The 27,148-nt window shown below is 44.8% G+C and overlaps 1 protein-coding gene across 1 annotated transcript in view; it reads right to left on the reverse strand.

Moving 5' to 3' along the window:
• Positions 1-26,841, reverse strand: part of LOC139159569 (SUN domain-containing protein 3-like) — a 217,948-nt gene extending 191,107 nt beyond the window's left edge. The window contains exons 1-2 of the mRNA XM_070736877.1: positions 26,814-26,841; positions 26,422-26,635 (exon numbers count right to left, since the gene is read on the reverse strand). Coding sequence (XP_070592978.1) covers positions 26,422-26,635; positions 26,814-26,841 — 242 coding nt within the window. The remainder of the gene's footprint in view (positions 1-26,421; positions 26,636-26,813) is intronic.
• Positions 26,842-27,148: the final 307 nt, after the last annotated feature.

The following is a 27,148-nucleotide window of genomic DNA, read 5'->3' on the forward strand; positions in this document are numbered from 1 at the left end:
AAACGTGCCCAAGGGGAGATGTTTCAATTCCCCCATGCCTGACGGCAAAGGTGGGTTTTAAGAAGTTTACGGAAGGCAGGAAGAGTAGGGGCAGTTCTAATCTCTGGGGGGAGTTGGTTCCAGAGGGCCGGTGCCGCCACAGAGAAGGCTCTTCCCCTGGGGCCCGCCAACCGACATTGCTTAGTTGACGGGACCCGGAGAAGGCCCACTCTGTGGGACCTAATTGGTCGCTGGGATTCGTGCGGCAGGAGGCGGTCTCGGAGATATTCTGGTCCAGTGCCATGAAGGGCTTTAAAGGTCATAACCAACACTTTGAATTGTGACCGGAAACTGATCGGCAACCAATGCAGACTGCGGAGTGATGGAGAAACATGGGCATACCTAGGTAAGCCCATGACTGCTCTCGCAGCTGCATTTTGCACGATCTGAAGTTTCCGAACACTTTTCAAAGGTAGCCCCATGTAGAGAGCATTACAGTAGTCGAACCTCGAGGTGATGAGGGCATGAGTGACTGTGAGCAATGAGTCCCGGTCCAGATAGGGCCGCAACTGGTGCACCAGGCGAACCTGGGCAAACGCCCCCCTCGCCACAGCTGAGAGATGTTGTTCTAATGTGAGCTGTGGATCGAGGAGGACGCCCAAGTTGCGGACCCTCTCTGAGGGGGTCAATAATTCCCCCCCCAGGGTAATGGACGGACAGATGGAGTTGTCCTTGGGAGGCAGAACCCACAGCCACTCCGTCTTATCCGGGTTGAGCTTGAGTCTGTTGACACCCATCCAGGCCCCAACAGCCTCCAGGCACCGGCACATCACTTCCACCGCTTCGTTGACTGGGCATGGGGTGGAGATGTAAAGCTGGGTATCATCCGCATATTGATGATACCTCACCCCATGTCCTTGGATGATCTCGCCCAGCGGTTTCATGTAGATGTTAAATAGCAGGGGGGAGAGGACCGACCCCTGAGGCACCCCACAAGGGAGAGACCTAGGAGCCGACCTCTGTCCCCCCACTAACACCGACTGCGACCGGCCAGAGAGGTAGGAGGAGAACCACTGAAGAACAGTGCCTCCCACTCCCAACCCCTCCAGCCGGTGCAGAAGGATACCATGGTCGATGGTATCGAAAGCCGCTGAGAGGTCAAGGAGCACCAGGACAGAGGACAAACCCCTGTCCCGGGCCCGCCAGAGATCATCCATCAACGCGACCAAAGCGGTTTCCGTGCTGTAACCGGGCCTGAAACCCGACTGCCGGGGACCTAGATAATCGGCTTCTTCCAAGGACCGCTGGAGCTGGAGTGCCACCACCTTCTCAACAACCTTCCCCATAAAGGGAAGGTTGGAGACTGGACGGTAGTTATTAAGCACAGCTGGGTCCAGGGAGGGCTTCTTGAGGAGGGGGCGCACAAGCGCTTCTTTATAGAGTGATGGAAAAACTCCCCTCCCCAAGGAAGCGTTGGTAATCTCCTGGGCCCAGCTCCGTGTCACCTCCCTGCTGGCCGAAACCAACCAGGAGGGACACGGATCCAGTAAACAGGTGGCGGAACTCACAGCTCCAATGGCCTTGTCCACTTCATCAGGTGTCACCAGATCAAACTCTTCCCTTTATAGAATTTTTTAGACCTTTATAGAATTGTTTTTGATTATCATTTGTTGCATAAATTGAGACAATTACAAGAGGTTTTGTTTCTAAATCTAATTGCACTATTAACATCCATCCATCACTGTCATTATATATTTCTTTGCATTCAATTAATTCATCAACATACATTGCTACACCTCTTTTCTTTTGATTTGCCAAGCTACTATATAATTTCCCCAATTTTGAGTTTTTAAGGAGACTTCGTTTTGATTTTTTAATATGAACTTCTTGTAAAATATTTATCTGAGCTTTTTGTTTCATAAGTTTAGTTAATACTTGATTTCTTTTCCTCGGGTTGTTCAATCCATTTACCTTGACTGAAAATATTTTCAGATCTTGTATCATCTTTATTTTTAGTACCTTTTAACTTCTTTTGGTTCTCGAAGTCGGGTTTCCAAAATTAGTTTCTGTGAAGCCTGTGTTTGTTTTTGCTCCACTGCCATTGGTTCCTCCCCTCCGCCACATGTAGCCCCCATCGTAACATCACTACTCTTTGGTTCTATCCGAATTTGTTCAATTCTATCCAATCCGCTGCGTGCTAGGAAAGATCTTGCTTATTCCACGTTTTCTATTTTCACTCTCGTTGATTGCCAAGTCAAACCCTCTGGTACCAGCCATCTGAAAACAATGTTCTTTCTGATCAAGATGCTTGTAAGAAAGTAGTATTCTCTTCTACTCTCTCGAACTCTCTTCGGGACTTGTTTGAGGATTGTGATTTCTTTCCCATTACGTTGAGCGGTCTCATTTTTTGTCAGTCTCAGTATCTCGTCTTTGATAATTCTTCTTGAAAACTTAATATGAACTTCTCTAGGTAAGTTATGGCATCTTGCCTAGCCAGTCTGGACTCAGTAAACTTCATCGATTTCTCTTATCAATTCTGCTGGATCCGCCTGCATGATGCCTCCTATGACTTCTGCCATTTTTGCGGACAAATCTTAATCTCTTTCTTCATCAATATTTTGGAACCTCAGACCATGTGAAGCGGATTGGAGTTCTAGGTTGGTTATTGCTATGTCAAAATCTCTGCGGGCTGCATAGTTGCGATCTTCATATTCTTCCACACTCTGTCCCATGATTTGAATTTTTCCCTCTGTCATTTGTATTCTTTTTTCGCTGTCTTGTAAGTTTTGTTGCATGACTTTTATATTTCCATCCATTTCGGCAACATTTCCTTTGACTACATTTAGTTCAGTTTTAAGTTCAGCAATTTCTTTTTTAATCTCATCTTTCATCTCCGTCATTTCTTGTCTCATTTCTTGCTTCATTTCTTGTAGATACATTTTCATTTCTTCTTTATTCGTGCCAAGTTGAGTTTTTGTCTGAGTTTGTGTTGTTTGTACGACCTCTTGAATGCCTGCTAGTGCTTCTTGAATAGTCTGGAAATTAGAGTCCATAGGTGGCTTTTCTTTTTCTTTCTCTTTGGCCAGCATTGTAGTGATGGTCCTTTGTTGTACTCCTGGAGAGAGGGATCAGGTGGGGAAGGGAAGAAAACAAAGTTTCTAGCACATAGTTAATTATTAAGAAAAATAGGAATATAATATATAATATAATTCTAATAAAGAAATTTATAAAAATTTTAAAAGAAGTAATAGGTAAAGGAGAAAGAAGAAAAGAGAAGAGAAAAAGAAGGAAAAACCTATTACAGATTTGTTTAAGAGAAAAGGAAAATATTTATTTAAAAAATTGTTTCTAATATTCAAAAAATATAAAAAGATAACAAAAAAGAAAATAGTCAAAAAATAATAATAATCACACTTTGAGTTAAAAAGAAGAGAAAAAAAGGAAAAAATATCAAAAATCTAAAAAAAAGTCCAAAAAGTTCTAATAAGTCCAAGTAAACCAAATTTGAATTATGCTTTAATAAGAATATTCAAATAATATAAATCCAAAACCAACGTCCAATATGATTTCCAAGTTCAAATAATTATAAAAATAAAATCCAGGTCTCCTTATTTTGTAAAAAGAAAGAGAAAAAGAAAAATACGAAAAATATCCTCACGCCTCTAATATCATGCAAAAAAAAAAAGTCCCAGCAAATCCAAAAAGGAGAAAATGAGAAAAATTGAAAAAAGAAGAAAGGCTAAATTTTAAAAATAGGAAATTGAAATAAGCAATCCAAAATTTATTCCAGATTATACCTTCAATGTACAGTGTTCCCTCGATTTTCGCGGTCTCGATTTTCACGAAACGCTATACCACGGTTTTTCAAAAAATATTGATTAAAAAATACTCCACGGTTTTTTTGCTATACCACGGTTTTTCCCACCCGATGACGTCATACATCATCACCAAGAGTCACTTCTCTGTCTCTTTCTCTTTCTTTCCTGTCATTCTCTGCTTCAATCATTTTCTCATTTCTCTTTTTTCTCCCCTTTTTTCTATCATTTCTCTCTCTCTTTCTTCCTCTCTCACACTCTTCCTCCCTCTCTCATCTCTTTCTTTCCTTCTCTCTCTTTCCTTCTCTCTCCCCCCCTCTACTTGCCCACGAGAAGAAAAAAAGCAACCTCTGCCGGGCAGCTCCCTTTGTGCCCCCGCTTTGTGCCTGCCTCTTGTCCCTCTCTTTTGGGGATTTTTTTTTCTTTTCTTTTTTCGCCTTTGGTCTCCCATTAAACCAAGGAGAATGTGAAAAGGGGGGGGGGAATGCCCAGGAGGAAGCAGGAGCAACCCAAGCGCCTCTCTTTACGTAAGTGCTCCTTTTCTTTTTTTAAAAAAATCGCCCCCTTCTCTGTTTTGCCCCCCCATTTTCCTTCTCCCCTGTCCTGTTCTCCGTCCTTCCTGCAAGCCTCCTCCGTTGTTTTGTGCATTAGTTTAGGGTTACAGAGGTGAATCTGACAAAGACAGCACCCGGGTTATGCCTCTTTTAGGTCTGAGCTAAGGCAGCCATGTTGGTGATGAACAGCCTTGTGCCCTTTTAATTTTTTTCCCTCCTCTCTCTCTCTCCTTCGCTGTGTGTCTCTGTCTCTCTCTGTCTGAGTGCGTCTGTGTGAGCGTGAGAGAGGGAGTGCGTGTATGTGTGTGTGTGTCTGTGTGTCTTTCCCTCCTCTCTTTCTTCGCTCTTCTAGCTCTTTCCCCTCCCCTTTCTTCGTATTGTGCATTTGTGTCCATGTATGGACGGGTTTCTCTGAAGGGGGTCTCTCTTTTTTTTGGTGAATTTATTGGGGTGGGGAGTCGCGAGTGGAAGTGTTTCTGGTGCCTTGTGCAGAATCGGTTGCGAGGTCCGCCTCTGGCTAAAGGTTGCGGCTTGCGCTGGTCGGCCTCGGAGGCGGGAGAAGGCGAAGAGCAAGTGGGGAACCCAGCGGGGTGGATGGTGGCGGCGCCGTGTGTGTGTGTGGTGGTGGGGATAGGATAGAGAGGGACCTGGGAGAGTTCGGGTCTGCCGCTTGGTCGCCGCCGAGGAGAAGCACGGGGAGGGTGAGAGAGGGAGATCGTGGCATGCGAGGTCCCTGCAGAGCAGAGGGGGTGGCTGAGGCGGCGGAGGCGTAGTGGCGGCGGCAGCAGCAGGCGAGCTTGGAGCCTTGCTTCGCCTCCTTCGCTGCAATAAAAACGAAGGGGTCAGACGCAGCCTCGGCGAGCCGAAGGTTTCCGCGGCTCTGACCCAGAGCAGGAAGGGCTGGTGGGGGCGGCGAATCCACCTCCCCAGCCACCGGAGGGAGATCGGGCTGGTGGGGGCGGCGAATCCACCTCCCCAGCCACCGGAGGGAGATCGGGCTGGTAGGGGCGGCGAATCCACCTCCCTAGCCACCGGAGGGAGATCGGGCTGGTGGGGGCGGCGAATCCACTTCCCCAGCCGGGCGGAGGGAGATCGGGCTGGCGAGGGTGGCGAATCCACCTCCCCAGCCAGGCAGAGGGAAATCGGGCGGGCGGGCGGGCGGTGGGCAGCCAAAAATGGTGTTTTTACTTCCGCACCGCTATATCGCGGAAAATCGATTTTCACGGGAGGTCTTGGAATGTAACCCCCGCGAAAATCGAGGGATCACTGTAATTTCATTCAGATAATGTGATTTCAATTCAGCTCATAAGTTCATGTATTCAATTCATTAATATATCTTACTTCATTCACTCAATTAATTACCAAATGAGTCTTTAATATTTTAATTGAAAAAAGGAAAAATCTATTTTAAAAAAATGAATAACAAACAGGAAAGAGTAGAAACACCACACTATAATCTTAAAATTGAAAAAAAAGAGAAAGTTGTACGTAGTTTTAACAAAGTCAAGTAGTTCCGGCTAATCTTCTTTTCCGCGTATGGATATCACTTACAGTTTTTTTTCTTTTGTTTGTGTTCGCCTTCAGGCTAAAATCTTCTTTAACAAACTTGTAGGAATACCAAAAGAGTTCCGTGTGGTGCTGTTAATCTCCTTTATCTGCCGATCTATTCCTCATAGACTTCTGTTCTATTTTTAACTTCCACTATCAGCGACCGCTATGGCTGTGTCCAGGCAGCCGCCTGGGCCCAGCTCTCCATTCCTGCAGCTGCGGGGCTATCCCTAATCCCCGGGGCCGCGGCGATCCCTCCCGGGGGATCCAGGAACCCCCTGTCCTGGGCTGACCCCTCCGGTGTCAGCACAACGCGAAACGGCGTCCTGCAGGGTGGAAAGGAAGACTGCGGAGCCAGGGCTGAGCCTCCGCTCCTCTGGCGTGATCGGGCTCCACCCGGAAGTGAAACTACTGTAGTTGTTAAACTAATGTTGATTTCAGTAGAAAATTCAGTTAGAATTGTTGTTAAAGTAATGTAGTTGTTAAACTAATGTGTAGTTGTTAAACCATTGTGAGTAGCATGAGTAGATTCTGTCCAATCTCTCAAAAAGATGAGGTGACTGGAGGTGATCTCCCAATAAAATATATCAGTTCAGATTATAGCATAGAGGCAAATGTACAGAGATATTAAAAGTTCAAATAAATGAGTCATATTTCCAACAAAAAATACCTTAATGTGGAAGACTAATAATACAATAAGTATCACTGTATCAAGAAATGGGGTAAATATCCATGTAGTTATAAAATTATGTCTTAATGAATCACTCTGTTGACTGAAAAATAATATGTATCAAGAAAAGCAGTGTCACGAAATGTTAAGGAGCTTTCAACTAAGGCTCACCCTCCATAGATTTGTACACACTGAACAACTTTTCAACTTTAAATTTACAGGTAATTTGAAAAGCATTTTAATAACAAAAATATACCTTCCACTCAGTTGATGAGCCTGGTGTAGTGTTGGCTATCTTATTTAACATGTTCCAAGCCATACAATCCTTCTATGGGTCAATAAATCCTTTTTAGGAAGAAAATTATTTGAAAAGATAAATATAAGACCAATGATTCCAACAGGCAAATTAGTTGTTAAAGAAAGTTAGCTGACCAGAACCAGAAGAATTTGTCTGCTATCACCTTAATTCCACATATCTTTTTTCTTTGGGGAAAATAAATCAGAAAAGGTTAGCATTGTGGCTATATGTGTCATACTCATGTGGTGGGCATTGCCCAACCAGATGGCTGGGTTCCATAATGTGATAGGATAAAGGTGAAGCCAATAGTCCAAGACTTAAAACTGTCCAGTTCATTCCTATTAATTCCAGGCTGCACATGTATTATAATACCTTCCCGTGCATAACTCCCTAGATAAAATGAGATCTTTCAAAAGTCATAGATACATACATATTTCTTGTACGAATGGATTAGTGAAGACAGCAAGAAGACATTAAAAGTGCCTGGGAAGATGAGCAAATTATCAGCAAATGAATTATATGGGCTCCTCAATTTGGGCTCAAGACAATGGAGAATATGTTGGCAGATGATGGGATGCCCCCAATCGCATGCTGATTATCATTGGCTCTTTGCATTTTCTCCCACTCTCTGGAAATCAACCCAAAATTTGTCATTGGCTCCCAAGGAACAAAGTGAAAAAAATTAAAATGGGGGGGGGGAGACGGGGAGACGGGAAGACACTCTAACAATGGATTAGTTCCAGAATTAACTCATCTTCCCATGTGCTTTTCTTGTCTTCTTGCTGTCTTCCACAAAATTATTCTACAGCGCTAGAAGCTCTCCCATCATCCACATCCATTAGGCCTTTCATTTTAAGTTTCCAATTTTGACAGGCTTGCACTTCGGGCCTGCTAAATTGCCTGAGAGAATCATTTTAGCTCAACCTCCTTTATTTAGCCCTTTTAAAGAATCTTTCACACTCTCACTGGAACAAAGAAAAGGGTAATGAAACATCTGCAAGAAAGCAGAAAGTTCAGAGAATCCAAGGGCCCCTCAGAGCTGATTTCATACTTCGGATGGGGACAGCTCAGGTATCCTGATATCATAATTAATACAGCCCAATAAGTGCAACACATACTTTTATATGTTTTGTGTCTATATTACATACAATTACTTTATTAGGAATCACTAATATTAAGATTAGGAATAATAATCATTAAGGGGCATGCATAAGCACACCAGTGTGCCTACCGTCCCTGTCCCTAATGGTCCCTTTTATTCATATCCATTTCATGTATTCATAATTATGTTTTTATATCTGTTATCTAATAAAGAGGTCTCCAACCTTGGCAACTTTAAGCCTGGAAGACTTCAATTCCCAGAATTGCCCAGCCAGCAAAGCAACCTGGGCTGGGGAATTCTGGGAGTTGAAGTCCGCCAGGCTTAAAGTTACGAAGGTTGGAGACTTCTGATCTAATGCATTCTTGACGAAATAAAAAATTAATTAATTAATTAATAACTCTTGCATATAGAAAAGGCATTCAAGGTAATCCTTTCTCGTTCGTTTTAAAATACCAAACGAAGATATTTCAAGACGCTTGTAGAGTCGCCTGGCCTAATTCCCCATAATCATGAGAAAAATAATGAATAGGGAAAATCTATGGGCAATAGATTTATTATAACAGGAAACAGATGCCCCTCTGTACAGCCCCTGATATAGCTTGTCTTTGCTCCTCTCTCTATGGCCGACCACGGGAAGTGACGTTCTCCTTTCCACCCACCCAAGACTGTCCTCTTGCCGCAGGAAGGTCGCGCAGGCGCAGCGGGGCCCGAAGCAAGTGTCTGAGATCAGGCTCAGCTAAGAAGATGTCCCGGGGTCCGGGTTCGGGGATGCAACCCAGAGACATCCCCGAGGAGGTGATCGGCTACACCCCAGATGAGAAGTTCCGGCAGCAGCAGCTGCGAGAGCTCCGCCGCCGCTGGCTCAAAGACCAGGAGCTGAGCCCCCGGGAACCAGTCCTTCCCCAGCGGAAGGTCGGCTGGGTGGAAGGTTTCTGGCAGCGCTTCCTCCAGCCCGAGACGTTCTGGAAGAGACAGGTGAAGCACAGCACAAGTGGTGGGGGGGGATAGGGGATTCCCATCAGATTCCCGTGCTTTCTGGCCACGGTGGCTGAGGACGATGGGGGTTGTAGTACAGCATCTGGCCCGGGCACCAGTTCCAGGGAAGGTGCCTCTACCTGAAGCAAAGGAAGGTTTTTGATCGATTTAAGATTGCAACCCTACGTTTTATTGGGATTTAAGGTAGAAACTCCCTTTTGCAATAACGACAAATGAAATGATGATAATAAGTGTAATGCGTAAACAAAAAAGGGAAATGTGTAACAATTTATTTATTTTATTTCACTTCTATGCCACCCATTTCGGAGGACTCAGGGTGGCAATGTCGAATTATTGCAATAGTTATTTTAAATAAAAGATTTGAAAATAAATAACATTTAAGAAAAAAGAAACTCCCTGGTCCACTGGATGTGAGATCTGACAAGCGCTTAGCAGACGTGTGTTATGATTTGTGTGGTTTAATGCCGACATACATACCTCTAATTCAGTGTTTCCCAACCTTGGCAACTTGAAGATATTTGGACTTCAACTCCCAGAATTCCCCAGCCAGCATTTGCCCAGCCAGTATTTGGATAACAAAGCAGGCTGTTTTCATAAAGGAATTTGGCAATATGTGAAAGTTCTTAATTTGGAGGGATATAGAAAATTTTTATAAGGTCTCTGAGATAACTACATGCTGCAAGGCACCTTTTATCTTTCAGCATGGAGGGAAGAGCTGAAAATCTTGTCTCATTTTGTGTGAATGTTCCTATCTGTACCCAACAAACTGATTTTTGAAAACTTACTTGGAATGAATTAGCTTTATGGCTAATTCAGCTATGCATTAAAATTATAGTTTAGTGTGGGATAACATGATAAATATGTACAGTTAAATTTCTCTTACCTCATGGCTATTCCAGAAGGCAAAGGAGATTTGTTCCTACAGGATTGCACTGTAGTTTGCTATTACATAAAAATAACATTAAACATCATTTTTGAATTTCAACAAATCCAATGAAATCATATTGATGCAATCAAGCAGGAAAGAACTAATTTTTAAAATTATTTTTAGGTATTCAAGATGTACAATACTGGAAAACTTGCTATAACTATTATTATTATTCCTCTATGGATTTCCTATTATATTGTCAAGTATCATGTCCAGGTATGTATGTATGTGGAGTGTATCCTTTTGCTGATTAATTCCAATAACATATTTTATTTCTGATATTAGAAAGCTAGGCTTAGGATATGTTAAAAGCCCCACCACCACCACCATCAGAGTGCTGAAATCAGTGCTGAAATGTGCCTTCTATTTTAGCTTCTGAGACACAACAGATTTTTTTTCTGATGATGCAGAAATGATGTTTCCTGATTGGAATAGTGCCTGTCCTTTAAGAAGTATTACTGTGCTATGCACTCATGATTCGGTGTGGAATGGTAGAACAGGAGAAAAGAAGTGTACTATATTTTTTGGAGTATAAGACGCACCGGAGTATAAAACACACCTTAGCTTTTGGGGAGGAAAATAGGAGGGAAAGCCTGCCTGCCAGATATTCATCTGGCTAGTGTCCTTAGTCTGGTCAGCTTCAGCACATTATTTTATCCCCTGGTTTGGACTTTAAAAAAACCTTATTCGGAGCAAATAGCAATGAAAAAAAGCCTGCAAAGACTTAGGGCTGGAAAAACCTTTCTTAAGAGAGAGTAACAATAAAAAGTCTGCAAGCCAGTAGGACCTGGGAAGATCTGGGAAGATCGTTAGTACTTTGTTAGGGCTGGAAAAAAACTTATTTGGAGCGAGTAGTAATGGGAAAAAAGCTTGCAAAGACTTAAGGCTGGGGAAAAAAATCTTCTGACCGATTAGCAATGAAAAAAGCCTGCAAGCCAGTAAAGTCAGGAAGATCATTAGTGCCACATTAAGGCTGGAAAAAAAAGCTTCAAAAAAAGCTACATTCAGAGTATAAGACACACCCAACTTTTCAGCCACTTTTAGGGAGGAAAAAGGTACACCTTACACTCCAAAAATACAGTTCTTGAGTTTTGTTTTATTGTTTTGGGGATTTTTTTTTTACTATTCAGTCAATCTGAGATCCAGTGGTGGTACTAAAAGTGATCTTTTTCGTTCCAATCTGATATGGCCCCACCAAGAAAATGCAACATGCAAAAATCTTTAATACCATGCTATTGCAAAATAATAATTGTGAATGCCTAGAGTGTGATCAGAATTTGGTCTAAAATCGTTTTAAGGGGTGAGAGATTCTGTTTAAAGCATATAAACAACGGTGCGTTGTGTCAATATCTTTCCTGAAAACATTGAGTTAATAATTGTTTTTTGTGGAAAATGGTACACGAACAGTTAGATTTCATAACTGTTAACTACTCTTTTAAGTACAATGGCTTTTAATATTTTTCTTTTCCTATAGCTATTCAGCATATTGCCTTGGAAGTATTTTCAGTAATACAGTGGTACCTCATGATACGAACTTAATTGGTTCCAGGAGGAGGTTTGTAAGGTGAAAAGTTCGTAAGACGAAACAATGTTTCCTATAGGAATCAATGTAAAAGCAAATAATGCGTGCAAATCCTTCAGGAAAATCCCAAACTTTAGAAGGGAGGCGAACAGAGGGCAGGGAGGAGCAGCTAAAGGGGGCGGGTGGAAGAAGCAAGGCTAGGCTAAAGGGTGAGTGGGAAGGAAGAAAGGCAAGGGGGGCGCCCCTCCCTTTTCTTTCTTCAAAAGACACTCTTTCAGTGCCTACAAGCACGCTGTTCTCCTACTTTTGTTAATGCAGTCTTTCCCCCTCCAAGCCGTCCCTCCCTTTTCTTTCTTCAAAAGACACTCTTTCAGTGTCTGCAAGCACGCTGTTCTCCTACTTTTGTTAATGCAAAGTCTTTCCCCCTCCAAGCTGCCCCTCCCCAAAAAAATCTTAAACACCGGGTTTGTATCTTGAAAAGTTCGTTAGAAGAGGCATTCGTAAGATGAGGCACCACTCTACTTCTAGTCTTGCATGAACAACTTGCTTTACAGCAATTTAATTGAGTAAGGTCTGGGGTTTGACTTGACCATCTTGGAATGAGAAAATTCCTCTGCTATAGTTATTCTCTCATGTGTTTAGGATCATTGTGCTGCACAGCTCACATTTGTGTAATACTATACGCAATACTACTTTGATATTATTGGACCCAAATCAGCATGGCTTTACTGAAGGCAAATCATGTCAGACTAATCTCATTGATTTCTTTGACTATGTCACAAAGGTGTTGGATCAAGGTGGTGCCGTGGATATTGCCTATCTAGACTTCAGCAAAGCCTTTGATACGGTTCCACATAAAGAGCTGATAGATAAATTAGTGAAGATTGGACTTAATCCCTGGATAGTTCAGTGGATTTCAAGCTGACTGAAGCATAGACATCAGAGAGTTATTGTTAATGGCGAGTATTCTGAGCAGAGACAGGTTACAAGCAGTGTGCCACAAGGGTCTGTTCTGGGTCCTATTCTTTTTAATATGTTTGTGAGTGACATAGGGGAAGGTTTGGTAGGGAAGGTTTGCCTTTTTGCCGATGACTCTAAAGTGTGCAATAGGGTTGATATTCCTGGAGGGGTCTGTAATATGGTAAATGATTTAGCTTTACTAGATAAATGGTCAAAGCAATGGAAACTGCAGTTTAATGTTTCCAAATGTAAAATAAAGCACTTGGGGAAAAGGAATCCTCAATCTGAGTATTGCATTGGCAGTTCTGTGTTAGCAAAAACTTCAGAAGAGAAGGATTTAGGGGTAGTGATTTTTGACAGTCTCAAAATGGGTGAGCAGTGTGGTCGGGCAGTAGGGAAAGCAAGTAGGATGCTTGGCTGCATAGCTAGAGGTATAGCAAGCAGGAAGAGGGAGATTATGATCCCGCTATATAGAATGCTGGTGAGACCACATTTGGAATACTGTGTTCAGTTCTGGAGACCTCACCTACAAAAAGATATTGACAAAATTGAACGGGTCCAAAGACGGGCTACAAGAATGGTGGAAGGTCTTAAGCATAAAACGTATCAGGAAAGACTTAATGAACTCAATCTGTATAGTCTGGAGGACAGAAGGAAAAGGGGGGACATGATTGAAACATTTAAATATATTAAAGCAGAGGTCTTCAAACTTGGCAACTTTAAGACTTGTGAACTTCAACTCCCAGAATTCTCCAGCCAGCATAGCTATGGCAGAATACTGGGACTTGAAGTCCATAAGTCTTAAAGTTGCCAAGTTTGGGGACCTCTGTATTAAAGGGTTAAATAAGGTCCAGGAGGGAAGTGTTTTTAATAGGAAAGTGAACACAAGAACAAGGGGACACAATCTGAAGTTAGTTGGGGGAAAGATCAAAAGCAACATGAGAAAATATTATTTTACTGAAAGAGTAGTAGATCCTTGGAACAAACTTCCAGCAGACGTGGTAGATAAATCCACGGTAACTGAATTTAAACATGCCTGGGATAAACATATATCCATCCTAAGATAAAATACAGAAAATAGTATAAGGGCAGACTAGATGGACCATGAGGTCTTTTTCTGCCGTCATACTTCTATGTTTCTATGTTTCTAACACCTTTTATTATAAGCATCTCTATCATGAGCAGTGGGAAACCTATGACTAGGGCAGTGGTGGCGAACCTTTTAGACACTGCAAAACTCACTTACTTGTCGCAAAGTGCCAACAAGGCAATTTAACCTGAATACTGAGGTTTTACTACCTAAAATAATGATAAAGGCAGAGTTCAGCTAATTGTTCTATGAAAAATGTGATAAATGCACTTTTATGCCCCTTCATTTTTTCTGCTTTTGAAATATTATGCTCAATAATAATAAAAACTTTTGTAATATCATTTCTCTTTTTCTCCTTCCCTTTCTGTTTTTCTCTCTCTTTCCTTGCCTCTCTTCTCCTTTCCCTTCCTCTCTGCCTTTCTCTTTCTCTTTCTCTTCCTCTTTCCCTCCCTCTCTCTCTCTGCCTCTGCTTCTCTCTTTCTCACCCTGTTTCCATCCCTCTGTTTCTCTCTTTCCTTCCCTCCCTCTCTCTCTCATTGCCTTCATCTGTTTCTCCACCCCACCCCTCCAAAACTGGTGCTGGGTAGTGGGAATCTGGAGGCTGATGAGCCTAGGAGCAGTGCACCAAAGTTCAGCTGACTGGCAGGGAGGCATGGCACCCCAACGCAGGCAGTTCTGCAGGAAAAGAGCCGTTGTACTTACCTGAACAGTGTTCTCAATGCGCTGCGTGGAGAGTCCAACGTGGGTTATACTCTAGTTTTATTGGTAGGGACTGAGTTTGAATTTAAATAATTAATTCTGTCCTGCCCCCTGCTTGCCCCAGAGGGCTCAGATTTAAAACAAAGGCATAGACATATATTCTTTATATAAAAAAACTTTATTTGTTACAGGAAAAAACCAGAACTATAAAAAGGAACTGCGACCCTGGGCAAGAACAAGGCCGGGTGGGTTTTGGACTCTCCACGCAGCGCATTGAGAAGACCGTTCGGGTAAGTACAATGGCTCTTCTCCAATGCGCTGCTTAGGAGAGTCCAACGTGGGATATATCCAAGCTATGGAGACAGGGAGGGATCAGGCCTGATTAGGGGAGCAGAAGCGGCACAGACTCTTTGAAGAATTCTCCTGCCAAAAGCTGCTTCCGCAGAGGCAAAGACATCGAGGCGGTAATGTCTAATGAACGTTGTTGGGGACTACCACGTGGCTGCGCGACAAATATCCTCCACTGACGCCTGTGTGTTCCAGGCGGCGGATGTGACCGCACTTCTGGTGGAGTGCGCTGTAATCCCTTGTGGTACCTGCTGGGACCGTGCAATATATGCTTCCACTATGCAAGATCTTATCCATTGTCCAATTGTTTGGGAGGAGATCTTGAGTCCCTGAGTGGCTGGGAGGAAGGAGACGAACAAGGCTTCAGATTTTCTAATTGGTTGTGTCCTACGAATGTACAGTTTGAGGGTTCACCGGACATCTAGTTTATGCCAGCGGTATTCCAGAGAATGAGCGGCTTGGGTGCAGAAATCCGGAAGTACGACCTCTTGGGAACGGTGAAATGGTGTGTTGACCTTCGGTAGAAACGCCGGGTCCAGTTGCAGGACCACTCTATCTTGATAGAAAATGCATAAATCCTGCCGTACCGAGAAGGCTGATAATTCCGACACCCTTCTGGCTGAAGTAATTGCTACCAGAAGAGCGGTCTTAAATGAGAGTATGCGAAGTGGAACTGAGTGCATTGTTTCAAAAGGTGGGCCAGTTAATGCCCGAAGGACCAGTGGGAGGTCCCAGGTGGGATACATGTGCACCACCTGTGGTCTGATGTTAGTAGCACCGCGGAGGAAGTCTCGAATGTAGGGCTGGTGATATAGTGACCACAAATTGTCCAGGCGGAGTACTGTGTACAATGCTGCTACCTGCCGGCGGAGGGTGTTCGGTGCTAGTCCGCTTGTGTGTTTAGAGTCCCTGCTATGTGCTCCGCCTTCAAGGACTGCAGGTGTTGTTCCGCCCAGGAAACCAGTGTCTCTGCTTCCTTCATGAGGCATTGTGATTTTGTGCCTCCTTGATGGTTTATATATGCCCGGGTGGCCACATTGTCTGTGAGGATGAGGACTGGGCGGCCTGCCACCTGGGGAAGGAACTGGCGTAGGCTAGCGATACCGTCCTTAACTCAAAGAAGTTGATGCTGTTGTTGGCAAGCTCTTTCAGAGTCCAGTTGCCCTGGGCTATTTGGTGTGCCGTGTGTGCCCACCAGCCTGAGAGGCTCGTGTCGGTTGTCACAGTGATGCACATCTGTTCCTTGAAGCAGGTGCCCTGGTGGATAGCTGATGTTGTCCACCATTGAAGGGAGTGGCAGACCCTGGGTGGTAATCGAACTAGCTTGCTGGTGTGACTGTTTTTGTTCTTCTGAAATGGCAGGAGGAACCATTGTAGTTGTCGTGTGTGTAGTCTTACCCAGGGGGCCACGTCGATGTATGATACAAACATGCCCAGTAGCCTGGATATTAAGGCCAGTGGTACTTTGTGGTTGTGACGTACTGATTGTACTGTCTCTAGTAGGGATGCTTGACGGTCTGGTGACAGGAAGATGTGGCAACTGACCGTATCTATGATTGTGCCGAGATGACGAAGCGATGTTGTAGGTGTCAGGTGACTCTTCGCGAGATTTATTGACAATCCATATGCCTGTAGGGACCAGATGGTGTGGGATAGATCGACCTGTGCTTGTTTGGGCGACCTGGATAGAATAATGATGTTGTCTAAGTAGGCTTGGAGTCTTATGGACTGCCATTACAACATCTAGCAACTTGGTAAATGTCCTGGGTGCTGAGGATAGCCCGAAGGGCATGGCCCGGGATTGGAAGTGGGCACCTCCCAGGTAAAACCGTAGGTATCTCCTGTGGTCCAGGTGGATTGGTACATGTAAATATGCCCCTGTAAGTCTATGGAGGTCAGGAGGTCGTGCTGACAGATGCAGGCTAGGATGGATTTGAGTGACTGCATCTTGAACCTGCTGTACTTTACATTAATGTTCAGTTGCTTTAGATTGAGGATTAAACGATGTCCCCCTGAATTTTTGGGCACTAGGAAGATGTGTGAATAAAATCCCTTTCCCTCCTGGTCATGAGGTACCGGTTCGTTGGCCACGATGTCCAGCAGGTGTTGGACTTTTTGTTGGAGTAGGTCCCTTTCCGCTCTGTTGGCGGGGATGGGGCATCTGAAGTACCGGTTGGGCGGGAGGGCAAGGAATTCTAGACGCAGTCCTGATTGGATGGTGTTTATGGCCCAGCAATCTGAGGATGTCTCTTCCCATTGCGTGGGGAACCCTTGAAGATTTCCTCCAATGGGAGCATCTGTGGATGAGTCATTTGGATTTCCGAAAGTTTCTGGAGGGTTGACCCCTAAACGGGTGTTTAGGTTTTGTGTATGGATGGTACCCCCCCGCGTTCCTGTCTCTGAAGGGCAGTCTATCCTGTCGATAGTATCCTTGGCCATAGGTTCTCTGGGCTTGCGCAAAGGGAGAGGCTGTAGTGGTGTCGTAACGAAAAGTCTGTCTGCGGCAATATGGTGCTGGTCTTCTATCAGCACGCCTATAAGCCTTAGGGAGGACCTTGCGTTTGTCTTTGTCCTCAACCAACACTGAGTCTAATGACTCGCCAAATAGTTTCTCCCTGCTGAAGGGAGCTGCCACAAGACGCCATTTAGATCTTGCATCGGCGTGCCAGCTTTTGAGCCAGAGAAGGCGGTGTGAGGACATAGTGGCCGCCATGGAACGCGCCGTGAACTTAGCGGAGTTCAATGTTGCGTCCGCGGAAAACTCCGCTGCAGCAAGAAGTTTAGTTAAGTCCTGACGGGGTCTAGCGTCCTCTGGGTCCAGTCTGGATTGCATTTCTTTAATCCAAACAATGTATGTGTGTTTAAAAAATGAAGCTGCATGGGCAACCCGCAATGCCCATGCTGCTGACTGATGTGATTTGCGGATGAGGGTTTCTGCTTTGCGGTCGTCCGGCTTCAGACCTTCCATGTCTGCTGAGACTACAAGATTGGCAACAAGATTGATCCACAGGGGGGAACTGTAGCAATCCTTCAATGTCCGGGCCAAACCCATAGAACTTCTTTTCGATGGAGGAAGGGCCTGTGGCCGCTGTAGGGTTCTCCCACGGGCGTTTTATATTATCAATGAAAATTGAAGACGAGGGGATGAAGTCGGATTCCTTTTCTGGCTCAGTAAAAAGTCCTGCAGTCTGGTCCAGCTCTACTGATGGGTCGGTAGGCTTGGTAGTGGAACCCAGCCTAGCTGTGGTCTTTGTGCAAAAGGGTTTTGAACAGTGCGGGTTTAAACAAGCCGGTAAAAACTGGTTGTTCAGCAAATGTCTCTTCATCCTCAGAGAACTCGTCCTCTGCCCCACTTCCCTCATCATGTGATGGGGTCTGAGCCCCCAGCGAGTCCTGGTAGGTGTAGTGGGCATTAGCCATAGGCCATATCTCTGGTTGCTGGCTCTTGGTAGGCATAGGAGGTTGCTGCTGGATGCCTGTGGCGATGCCCTGCGAATATGCGTTGGCAATCATGTCCTGCACCATTGGGGAGAGGTGATGCCAAGCATCAGGGCCCGACCACAGGCCTGCAGTAGATGGCACCAGCTTTGAATTTGCCAGAGGTGGAGACTGCAACCCCACATCCTGTCCCGGGGTTGTTGTGCGAGCTGAGGCACCGAGCATGGGGAGTGTCTCCCCGCGTTCAGGAGACCAGTCTTTGTCTGCGTTTGCAAAGGCAGGTTCTGGTATATCTATGGCATTAGCTGTGGGTTGGGGAGGCATACCCATTTGGGAGGGTGGGAGGCTCCAATGCTGTTGAAATTGATTGTAAGGCAGAGTCCAGGTCTCCTCCTGAGCCTGCTCCATCATTTTTTGCAGAGCTTTAATCCTCTTTTCAGTCTCTTTAGCAGATGCAGAAGACTGGGAGGATTTGGACTTTGGCTTAGTGGAAGGTGCCTTGTCCTTGGGCTTAACCACAGCTGGGGGTGGTGCAATCTCTTCTGCCCCTTGTTTTTGTTCTTTAGTCTCAGCCATTGAAGCTGTTGGCGCTTCCAGTCTCGCACCGCCAACAACAAGCCACCAGGTGGCAACCTACCCTAGAGAGACAGGCTTCTCAAGGCACACAGAAAAAACGCTGGCTTTTTGCTGCTGAAATAGCCTGTAACGCGAGCCCCGACAGCTGTTTAAACTTTGCGCCAGCTAGTAGTGAAGGAGAAAAAAAATTCCGGAAGCCGGGATTCCCTTTAAAAGGTCTTCGGCGGCTCGCACATGCGCCCACCAGTAACCTGGTTACTATGGGGCTTTTAAAATGGCGGCCCCCAGGCTGACGACGGGGACGCCATTAGCGAGGTCAAGAAAAGGGCGTGGCAGCGCCGAACATCTGATTAGCGCGGCGAGCTGCGGCACAAAATACAAACTCTGAAGAGTCAACCTGAAGAAAGGACTTTGGAGGAGCTGGTTTCAGGTGCAGCGGAGAGACGGACCCTCGCTGCTGCCTCGGTAAGTCAGGGGCTCAAACGGGCATTTTGGGGGTTGGCAATGTCCACTGAGGACAGGGGCCAGCCCGAAGCGACCAGCAATTTAACCTATGTGAGCCTGGCCCCGGAGGGCGAGGCTCCTTGCCCATTAAAATTCATTTAAGCTCCTGGGTTGTATCTGCTGAGGAAAGGGACCCATATGAGCAATCCAGGCGGTTCTTGCCGGCGGACCGGTTAACCAGTCAAAGGTATACAATTATATAATTAAAAATTAACTTACCTTATCTTGTTTAGGAGAGTCCAACATGGTGGAAGTCAATCGGAGAGGATAAAAATAACGTCCCTACTCTACGACTGAGTTTTAAAACTGAGCCCTCTGGGGCAAGTAGGGGGCGGGACAGAATTAATTATTTAAATTCAAACTCAGTCCCTACCAATAAGACTAGAGTATAACCCATGTTGGACTCTCCTAAGCAGCGCATTGGAGAAGCAACTGACATCCGGGAGGCCAGAAGGAGCCTAGACCAGGGGTAGGCAAAGTGGTCTCTTCTATGACTTTTTTTACTTCAACTCCCAGAATTCCTGAGCCAATCATGCTAGCTCAGGAATTCTGGGAGTTGAAGTCCACATGTCATACAAGAGACAACTTTGCCTACCCCTGGCCTAGGCGATCCAGGGTTGCATTGCGGCTCTGTTTCGTAATGAATTTCAGGAGGAGGGGGACCCCATCTCCTCCATTGGGAAACACCTGAGCTATGGTGGTGAATCTATAGCATCATGTGAGAGGTGGCATGCAGAGCCATCTCTGTGGGCATGTGCGTCATCGCCCCAGCCTAGCTCCATCGCATTTCTTTGTCAATTTCATTTTCAGGGAAACAAAAGCTTGTGGGACTAAAAAAAATTTTTACTCAATCAATTCCAACTTTGTGAGATCTTCTCCTTTCATGAGAAGTTGGAATTGATTGAGCAAATTTTTTTTTCATTCATTCAATCATTCATTCATTCATTCATTCATTCATTCATTCATTCATTCATTCAGTTGTGTTTCTGAATGGTTGTCCCTTTTCCATTCCCAACTCAGCCAGTGTGGACAACTTTCACCATAGGGTTTTGGCCTCTGTGGAGGAAGGTAGGATCATTAAGGAAAAGTCACTAGACGGGAAAATTCTTAGGATAAAAATGCTAAGGATAAGAATGGGAATTTTGATAATGGCGAAGGCCACTCAAGGGCATTGCTCGTTCTTTTCCCAACCAGAGGTTTATTAACAAGTCATTCTGAGGGTTGCTACTGCTTCATGTTTTTTTTCTCTCCTCTCTTTTCCTTGCTTGATATCTGCCATAAAACAATGCGTGGTGTAATGTCATCAAAGAGGGTGTTTCCTTAACCCCTAGTGCCAATGGTATCACACTATACATTATGGCTATGCTAGCTGTTGCATGAGAAAGGGAGGAAAAACCTAGGACAGGGGTAGACAAAGTTGGCTCTTCTATGACTTGTGAACTTCAGCTCCCAGAATTCCTGAGCAAGTCATGCTAGCTCAGGAATTCTGGGAGTTGAAGTCCACATGTCATAGAAGAGCCAACTTTGCCTAGGAAGATGCATCTATTGAGTTCAACCAGTTCAGTTTAAGGTGTTAGCAACATTGTTAGGTATCAGATAGGGGCCTTTCCCAAACTGGATATGCAGATATGGAATTGGAAATTGCCTGCATGTAAAACAGGTCAAGCATCAAATTCTAGGCAATGCTCAGGTTATTACATTGCTTGAGATATGGAAGAGTAAAATAAATAGTAGAGTTGATGAAAACCAGCAAGAGGATCAGCAGAAAGACTACTTGTGAAGTAGAGGAAGACATAACATAAGCTTTCTTCCTGCAAGTAATGGAGGAGAGAGGCAGCTTGAGTCTATGCAAAGGATTCAAGAGGTCCATGGGTGTTTCAGCTGGGTTTATTTCAACATGGCCAACTCTCCATAGGAAGATTCACTGCGAGACAAGAATTACACTAATATCAAAGAAATGGTGGAATAGAATCACTGAAGAATGGAAAATTTAATATTTTAAAATGTATTTTAAATAATAAAATTGAATTGTTAAATTGTCCCATGGCGAGTTGTCCTGAGGTGAGTTGGCCATGGTGAGTTGGCAGTGGCAGGTTTGGTTGCAGCGACTTGGCTGGGCTGGATTGATTGATTGGTTGATTGATTGACTGACTTACTGACACAATCATTCATTCATTCATTCATTCATTCATTCATTCATTCATTCATTCATTTGTGTTTCTGAATGGTTGTCCCATTTCTATTCCCAACTCAGCCAGTGTGGACAACTTTCACCACCAAAGAAATTGCTGAATACGTTGGCTGGAGAAGATATGTGGTTTGGAGAATCTGAGAGAAGTAGACTTGAATTTAGAGGGAAGGACTTGGGACTAGGAAGAGAGAGAGAGAGAGAGGAACTGCAAATGGGACCATGCAGAATCTGTTACTTTTAAAGTCAAGGAAGGAAGAAATTAAGGATAATTACTTTGTGCATAAAAGGCACCATTAAAACACAATAATTGAATATTTTATAGTTATAATACATTATTTTAATATAAAACATGGATTTATAATCAAAATAATTTTTAAATATTTAAATTCATGGGGATGTACATGAATGCGCAAGGTCGGACACATATGGGGGGGTCAAAAATGCATGCAGTCAGTGGAGGGGCAGGGGGTCACTTGCATATGCATGGAGTGGGGGAGCATAGGGGGAGTGCGCACATATGCAGCGTGCATGCAGGGGAGTTGTGTGGGCAATTGCGAGGCTGGGTGTGTGTCACACAAGCATTGCATTATGGGTGTGCAAGTATGCTTTCGGCAAGTGACAATAAAAATGTTAATCACCAATGTGTTAGGGTAACACCTCTTTAGCCTATTTAAAGTCTTGCATGTCATCTAATATATTATTATTATTATTATTATTATTATTATTATTATTATTATTATTTATTAGATTTGTATGCCGCTCCTCTCCGTGGACTCAGGGCGGCTCACAACACAATAAAACAATTCATAACAAATGTAATAATATACAATTTAAAATTTAAAATAGTTAAAAAACCCCATTTTTAAGCAGACATACCTACAAACATACCATACATAAATTATATAGGCCCGGGAAAATATCTCAATTCCCCCATGCCTGACGACAAAGGTGGGTTTTGAGAAGTTTACAAAAGGCAAGGAGGGTAGGGGCAGTTCTAATCTCTGGGGGGAGCTGGTTCCAGAGTCGGGGCCGCCACAGAGAAGGCTCTTCCCCTGGGGCCCACCAACCGACATTGTTTAGTTGACGGGACCCGGAGAAGACCGACTCTGTGAGACCTATTCGGTCGCTGGGATTCGTGCAGCAGAAGGCGGTCTCGGAGATATTCTGGTCCGATGCCATTAAGGGCTTTATAGGTCATAACCAACACTTTGAATTATGGCCAGAAATTGATCGGCAACCAATGCAGACTGCGGAGTGTTGGTGTGACATAGGCATATTTTGGAAAGCCCATGATTGCTCTCGCAGCTGCATTCTGCACGATCTGAAGTTTCCGAACACTTTTGAAAGGTAGCCCCATGTAGAGAGCATTACAGTAGTTGAGCCCCGAGGTGATGAGGGCATGAGTGACTGTGAGCAGTGAGTCCCGGTCCAAATAGGGCCGCAATAGGTCCAAATAAGGCCTATTTAAAGTCCAAATAGTCCCGGTCCAAATAGTCCCGGTCCAAATAGGGCCGCAAGTCCAAATAGTCCCGGTCCAACCTGGGCAAATGCCCCCCTCGCCACAGCTGAAAGATGGTTCTCTAATGTGAGCTGTGGATCGAGGAGGACACCCAAGTTGTGGACCCTCTCTGAGGGGGTCAATAATTACCCCCCCACAGTGATGGACGGATAGATGGAATTGTCCTTGGGAGGCAAAACCCACAGCCACTCAGTCTTATCCGGGTTGAGTTTGAGTCTGTCGACACCCATCCAGGCCTCAACAGCCTCCAGGCAACGGCACATCACTTACACTGCTTCGTTGATTGGACATGGGGTGGAGATGTGAAGCTTGGTATCATCAGCGTACTGATGATACCTCACCCCATGCCCTTGGATAATTTCACCCAGCGGTTTCATGTAGATATTGAATAGCAGGGGGGAGAGGACCGACCCCTGAGGCACCCCACAAGGCAGAGACCTTGGAGTCGACCTCTGACCCCCCACTAACACCGACTGCAACCGACCGGAGAGGTAGGAGGAGAACCACTGAAGAACAGTGCCTCCCACTCCTAACCCCTCCAGCCGGCACAGAAGGTATCATGGTCGATGGTATCGAAAGCCGCAGAGAGGTCAAGAAGCACCAGGACAGAGGATAAACCCCTGTCCCGGGCCCGCCAGAGATCATCCATCAACGCGACCAAAGCAGTTTTACAATTAGAGTCGAGCTCCACCCGGATCTGAGCGATTTTATCAGCGAAAAACGTGTTAAAATACTCGGCACTACTCTGCAAAGGCTCCCCAACTCCCCCCTGATTAAGAAGGGAGCGGGTCACACTAAACAGAGCGGCCGGGCGGGATTCCGCTGATGCAATCAAGGCGGCATGATACGCGCATCTTGCCGCCTTGAGCACCACTTTGTAAGTCTTAATAAAAGCTCTTACAAATGTTCGATCGGATTCAGACTCACTCTTCCTCCATCGCTTCTCTAGACGTCTCTTCTGGCGTTTCAACTCCCGGAGCTCCTCGTTGAACCATGGAGCTCTACGGGGTCTAGCGCCACGGAGAGGTCGCAAAGGCGCAATCTGATCAAGAGCCTCCACTGCAGCCTTCTTCCTGGCCTCCGCAAGAGACTCTGCCGAACTGTGGACAAGTGCATCTGGAATAACCCCAAGCGCCGTCTGAAAGCCCTCTGGGTCCATCAGGCGTCTGGGGCGGAAAATCTTAATCGGTTCCGCCTCTCTGCAGGGAAGGATTGGAGCCAGGAAGTCAAGCCATAGTAGAAAATGGTCCAACCATCACAAAGGCAATGCTTCTAAGCCCCTTAGTCTCAGACCATTACTCAATTCCTCAGAGAGGAATACCATGTCGGGTGCGTGCCCTCCCTTGTGAGTTGGAGCCTGTACTACTTGAGTCAGGTCCCTGGCTGTCATGGTGGCCATGAACTCCTGTGCCAGTCCAGAGGCTTCACCGAGTGACGGCAGGTTGAAGTCCCCCAAGACAATAAGTCTGGGGAACTCCACCGCCAACCCGGCTACCTCCTCGAGCAGCACAGGCAGGGCTTTTGACACGCAGCTGGGAGGCAGGTATGTGAGAAACAAGCCCACGTGAACCCCTAAGTCCAACTTCATCAAGAGAGACTCGCAACCCGCAATCTCTGGAGCAATGAGTCTACGTAGGCAAAGGCTCTCCCTGGCTGTAATAGCCACTCTCCCCCTTCCCTGGGGTTGAGGTTGATGCCATATCTGAAACCCGGCTGGGCAAATTTCAGAGAGAGGAACTCCTCCCTCTGGGCCCAGCCAGGTTTCAGTAATAAATGCCAGGTCGGCCTCCTCATCCAGGATCAAATCCAGGATGAGGAGAGCTTTATTTACCCCCGACCTGGCATTGAGCAGCAGCAACCTGAGTCCAGGGCCAGAATTACACTCATCACCAGTGCCCAAGATTGAGCTCATGGAGCCAGAACAAGGGATCGTTATTAAGCAACGATCCCTCGTTCCCCTGGAATGGCTAACTCTATGGCCCCCGCCATACCTGCCTCTCCCCAGCAACACCGGAATATTCCGACCCTCTGTCCTCCCAGAGATTGGTGCCCTCTCCCTTCCTGCCTCTCCAGCGTCAGGTGGGCCAAATCTATCATTCATACTATTTCCATTCATCTCATCCATACCATAGCCCCACCCACCCCAACCATCCCACTCATACCAATCATTCATCCCATATACATTATTACATCCACCCCAGTTATCCATTAATTAAAACCCCCAATAATATTAAAAATAGATTAAATTAGTAATAATTAAAACACTAATAAAATATATCTAGAAATATAAATAGAAAATAGAAAAAGTTCATACTAAAGTGCTAGAATATAGGAAATAAATAGATCAATTGACATCAAGTCAGCAGTACAACACCTGTTCTAATAGGTGTATTCTGGAAAGGAGGTTCGATGTTCAGAAAGAAGTCCTGGCATATTGTTCTTTGGTGCCAGTCACTGCCACTGGCTGGCACTCTCAGGTCTTTTCTTTGAGTCCACAGTCGCTTTGTTCTTCTAACGTTGCAATATTTCCAAGTTTCCAATTCAGTTAACATTTCCAGTCATCCGTGGTCCCAGTGGTATCCAGAGCCTCCACGCAACCACAGTTAGTATTTTTTGGTATCTTTAGTTTTGCGCGGAGGTTGTTTTCTTCTTGCACCTAGGTCCTCCTCTCCTCCCTATGCGATGCCCCCCGTGTCCTCCTCCTTTCTTTCTGGCAGTTCTTTCATTGGTTGCTCCAGTTGGCGTATTCCACTGGTTTCATAAAAGTCTCTTGCTTCTTCCAACTTTTCTATTTTATATCTTTTTGTTTGCCAATAAAGTGATAGTCCTTCTGGAATAAGCCAACGGAAAGTTATGTTTTCTTTGATCGGAATTTTGGTCAGGAAGTGGTAGTCTCTTCTACTTTCTCTTACACTTCTTGGAACTTGTTTCAGTATTGTGATTTCTTTTCCCTTATCTTGTAATTTTTCATTTCTTGTCCATTTCAAAAAATCATCTCTTATGGTTCTTCTTACAAATTTGATGCGAACTTCTCTTGGAAGGTTGTGCTGATGTATGTAGCTAGTTTGTACTCTGAAAACTATCAATTTCTTTTGGGGATCGCAATGGCCGTATCCTCTAAGCACAGAGGATCGGTTCTCCCTTTTCCAGAGATGCAGGGCAGACCGCTGTCTCTAGAGCTTCGGCAATGACTCCTCGGACAGAGGGAAGCCCCCTGTTCTAGGATCAGGCCGTCCGGACCCGATCCAACCGCAAACCGCAACCTCTGGAGGGGTGAAAGGAGTTTCAGGGACAGAGCCCTGCCCCGGAGCCTCTGCAGCGGTCCGGGTCCAGACCGGAAGCCCTCATTTCACACAGTTTTCCATAGGGTTTTGGCTTAGGCTTTTGGCTTCTAATACAGCAGCAGAATTGTAAAGGTTTTCGAAGAAAGCAGATCATAGAATACACAATAAGGCTAGGAATGCAGCATATGGTTTTCAGCATACTCCTTTCAGATGAAGCTGTGGAATCAGATGACAAGTGGCTACAGCATCTTCATCCTCTAACTTTTTGATTATTTTTGACTGTCTATGTTTCCTTAATTTATGTTAAGGACAGAGCCCTGCCCCGGAGCCTCTGCAGCGGTCCCGGTCCAGACCGGAAGCCCTCATTTCACACAGTTTTCCATAGGGTTTTGGCTTAGGCTTTTGGCTTCTAATACAGCAGCAGAATTGTAAAGGTTTTCGAAGAAAGCAGATCATAGAATACACAATAAGGCTAGGAATACAGCATATGGTTTTCAGCATACTCCTTTCAGATGAAGCTGTGGAATCAGATGACAAGTGGCTACAGCAACTCTCACCAGCAATGACTTCTCTGGTAAAACCTCGCCCCTTGTCTTCTCCGTTAATTGCGGTCACTTTGTATATTCTAGATAATTAAAAAGTTCATCTTCACTGATATCTTCTTTTTTATATAACTCTTTAAAAAAGTTTTGTACTATTTTTGCTTTTCCATCTATATTATATTTTATTATTCCATCTTCATCCTCTAACTTTTTGATTATTTTTGACTGTCTATGTTTCCTTAATTTATACGCAAGCCATCTTCCTGGCTTATTGGCATGTTCGAAGTATTGTTGTTTAGCTCTTTTTATCTTTTCTGCTATTTGATTTAGCTCTATGAGTTTAATTTTATGTTTGATTACATCTATCTTTCCCTTTAGCTCCCTGTTCTTAGCATTTTGTTGTGATAAAGATTCTACTTGTTTTAATTCATTTATTAATTGTTCATATTGTATTTTTTTTTCTTTATTTACCTTTGCAGTATAGGAAATCGTTAATCCTCTTATGTATGCCTTGGCAGTATCCCATAGGTTTTGTGGGGTAGTATCTAAAATTTTATTTATTTCAAAAAAAATATTTAATTCTTT

This window comes from Erythrolamprus reginae, chromosome 2 (genome assembly GCF_031021105.1).
Source record: "Erythrolamprus reginae isolate rEryReg1 chromosome 2, rEryReg1.hap1, whole genome shotgun sequence".
NCBI lineage: Eukaryota > Metazoa > Chordata > Lepidosauria > Squamata > Dipsadidae > Erythrolamprus > Erythrolamprus reginae.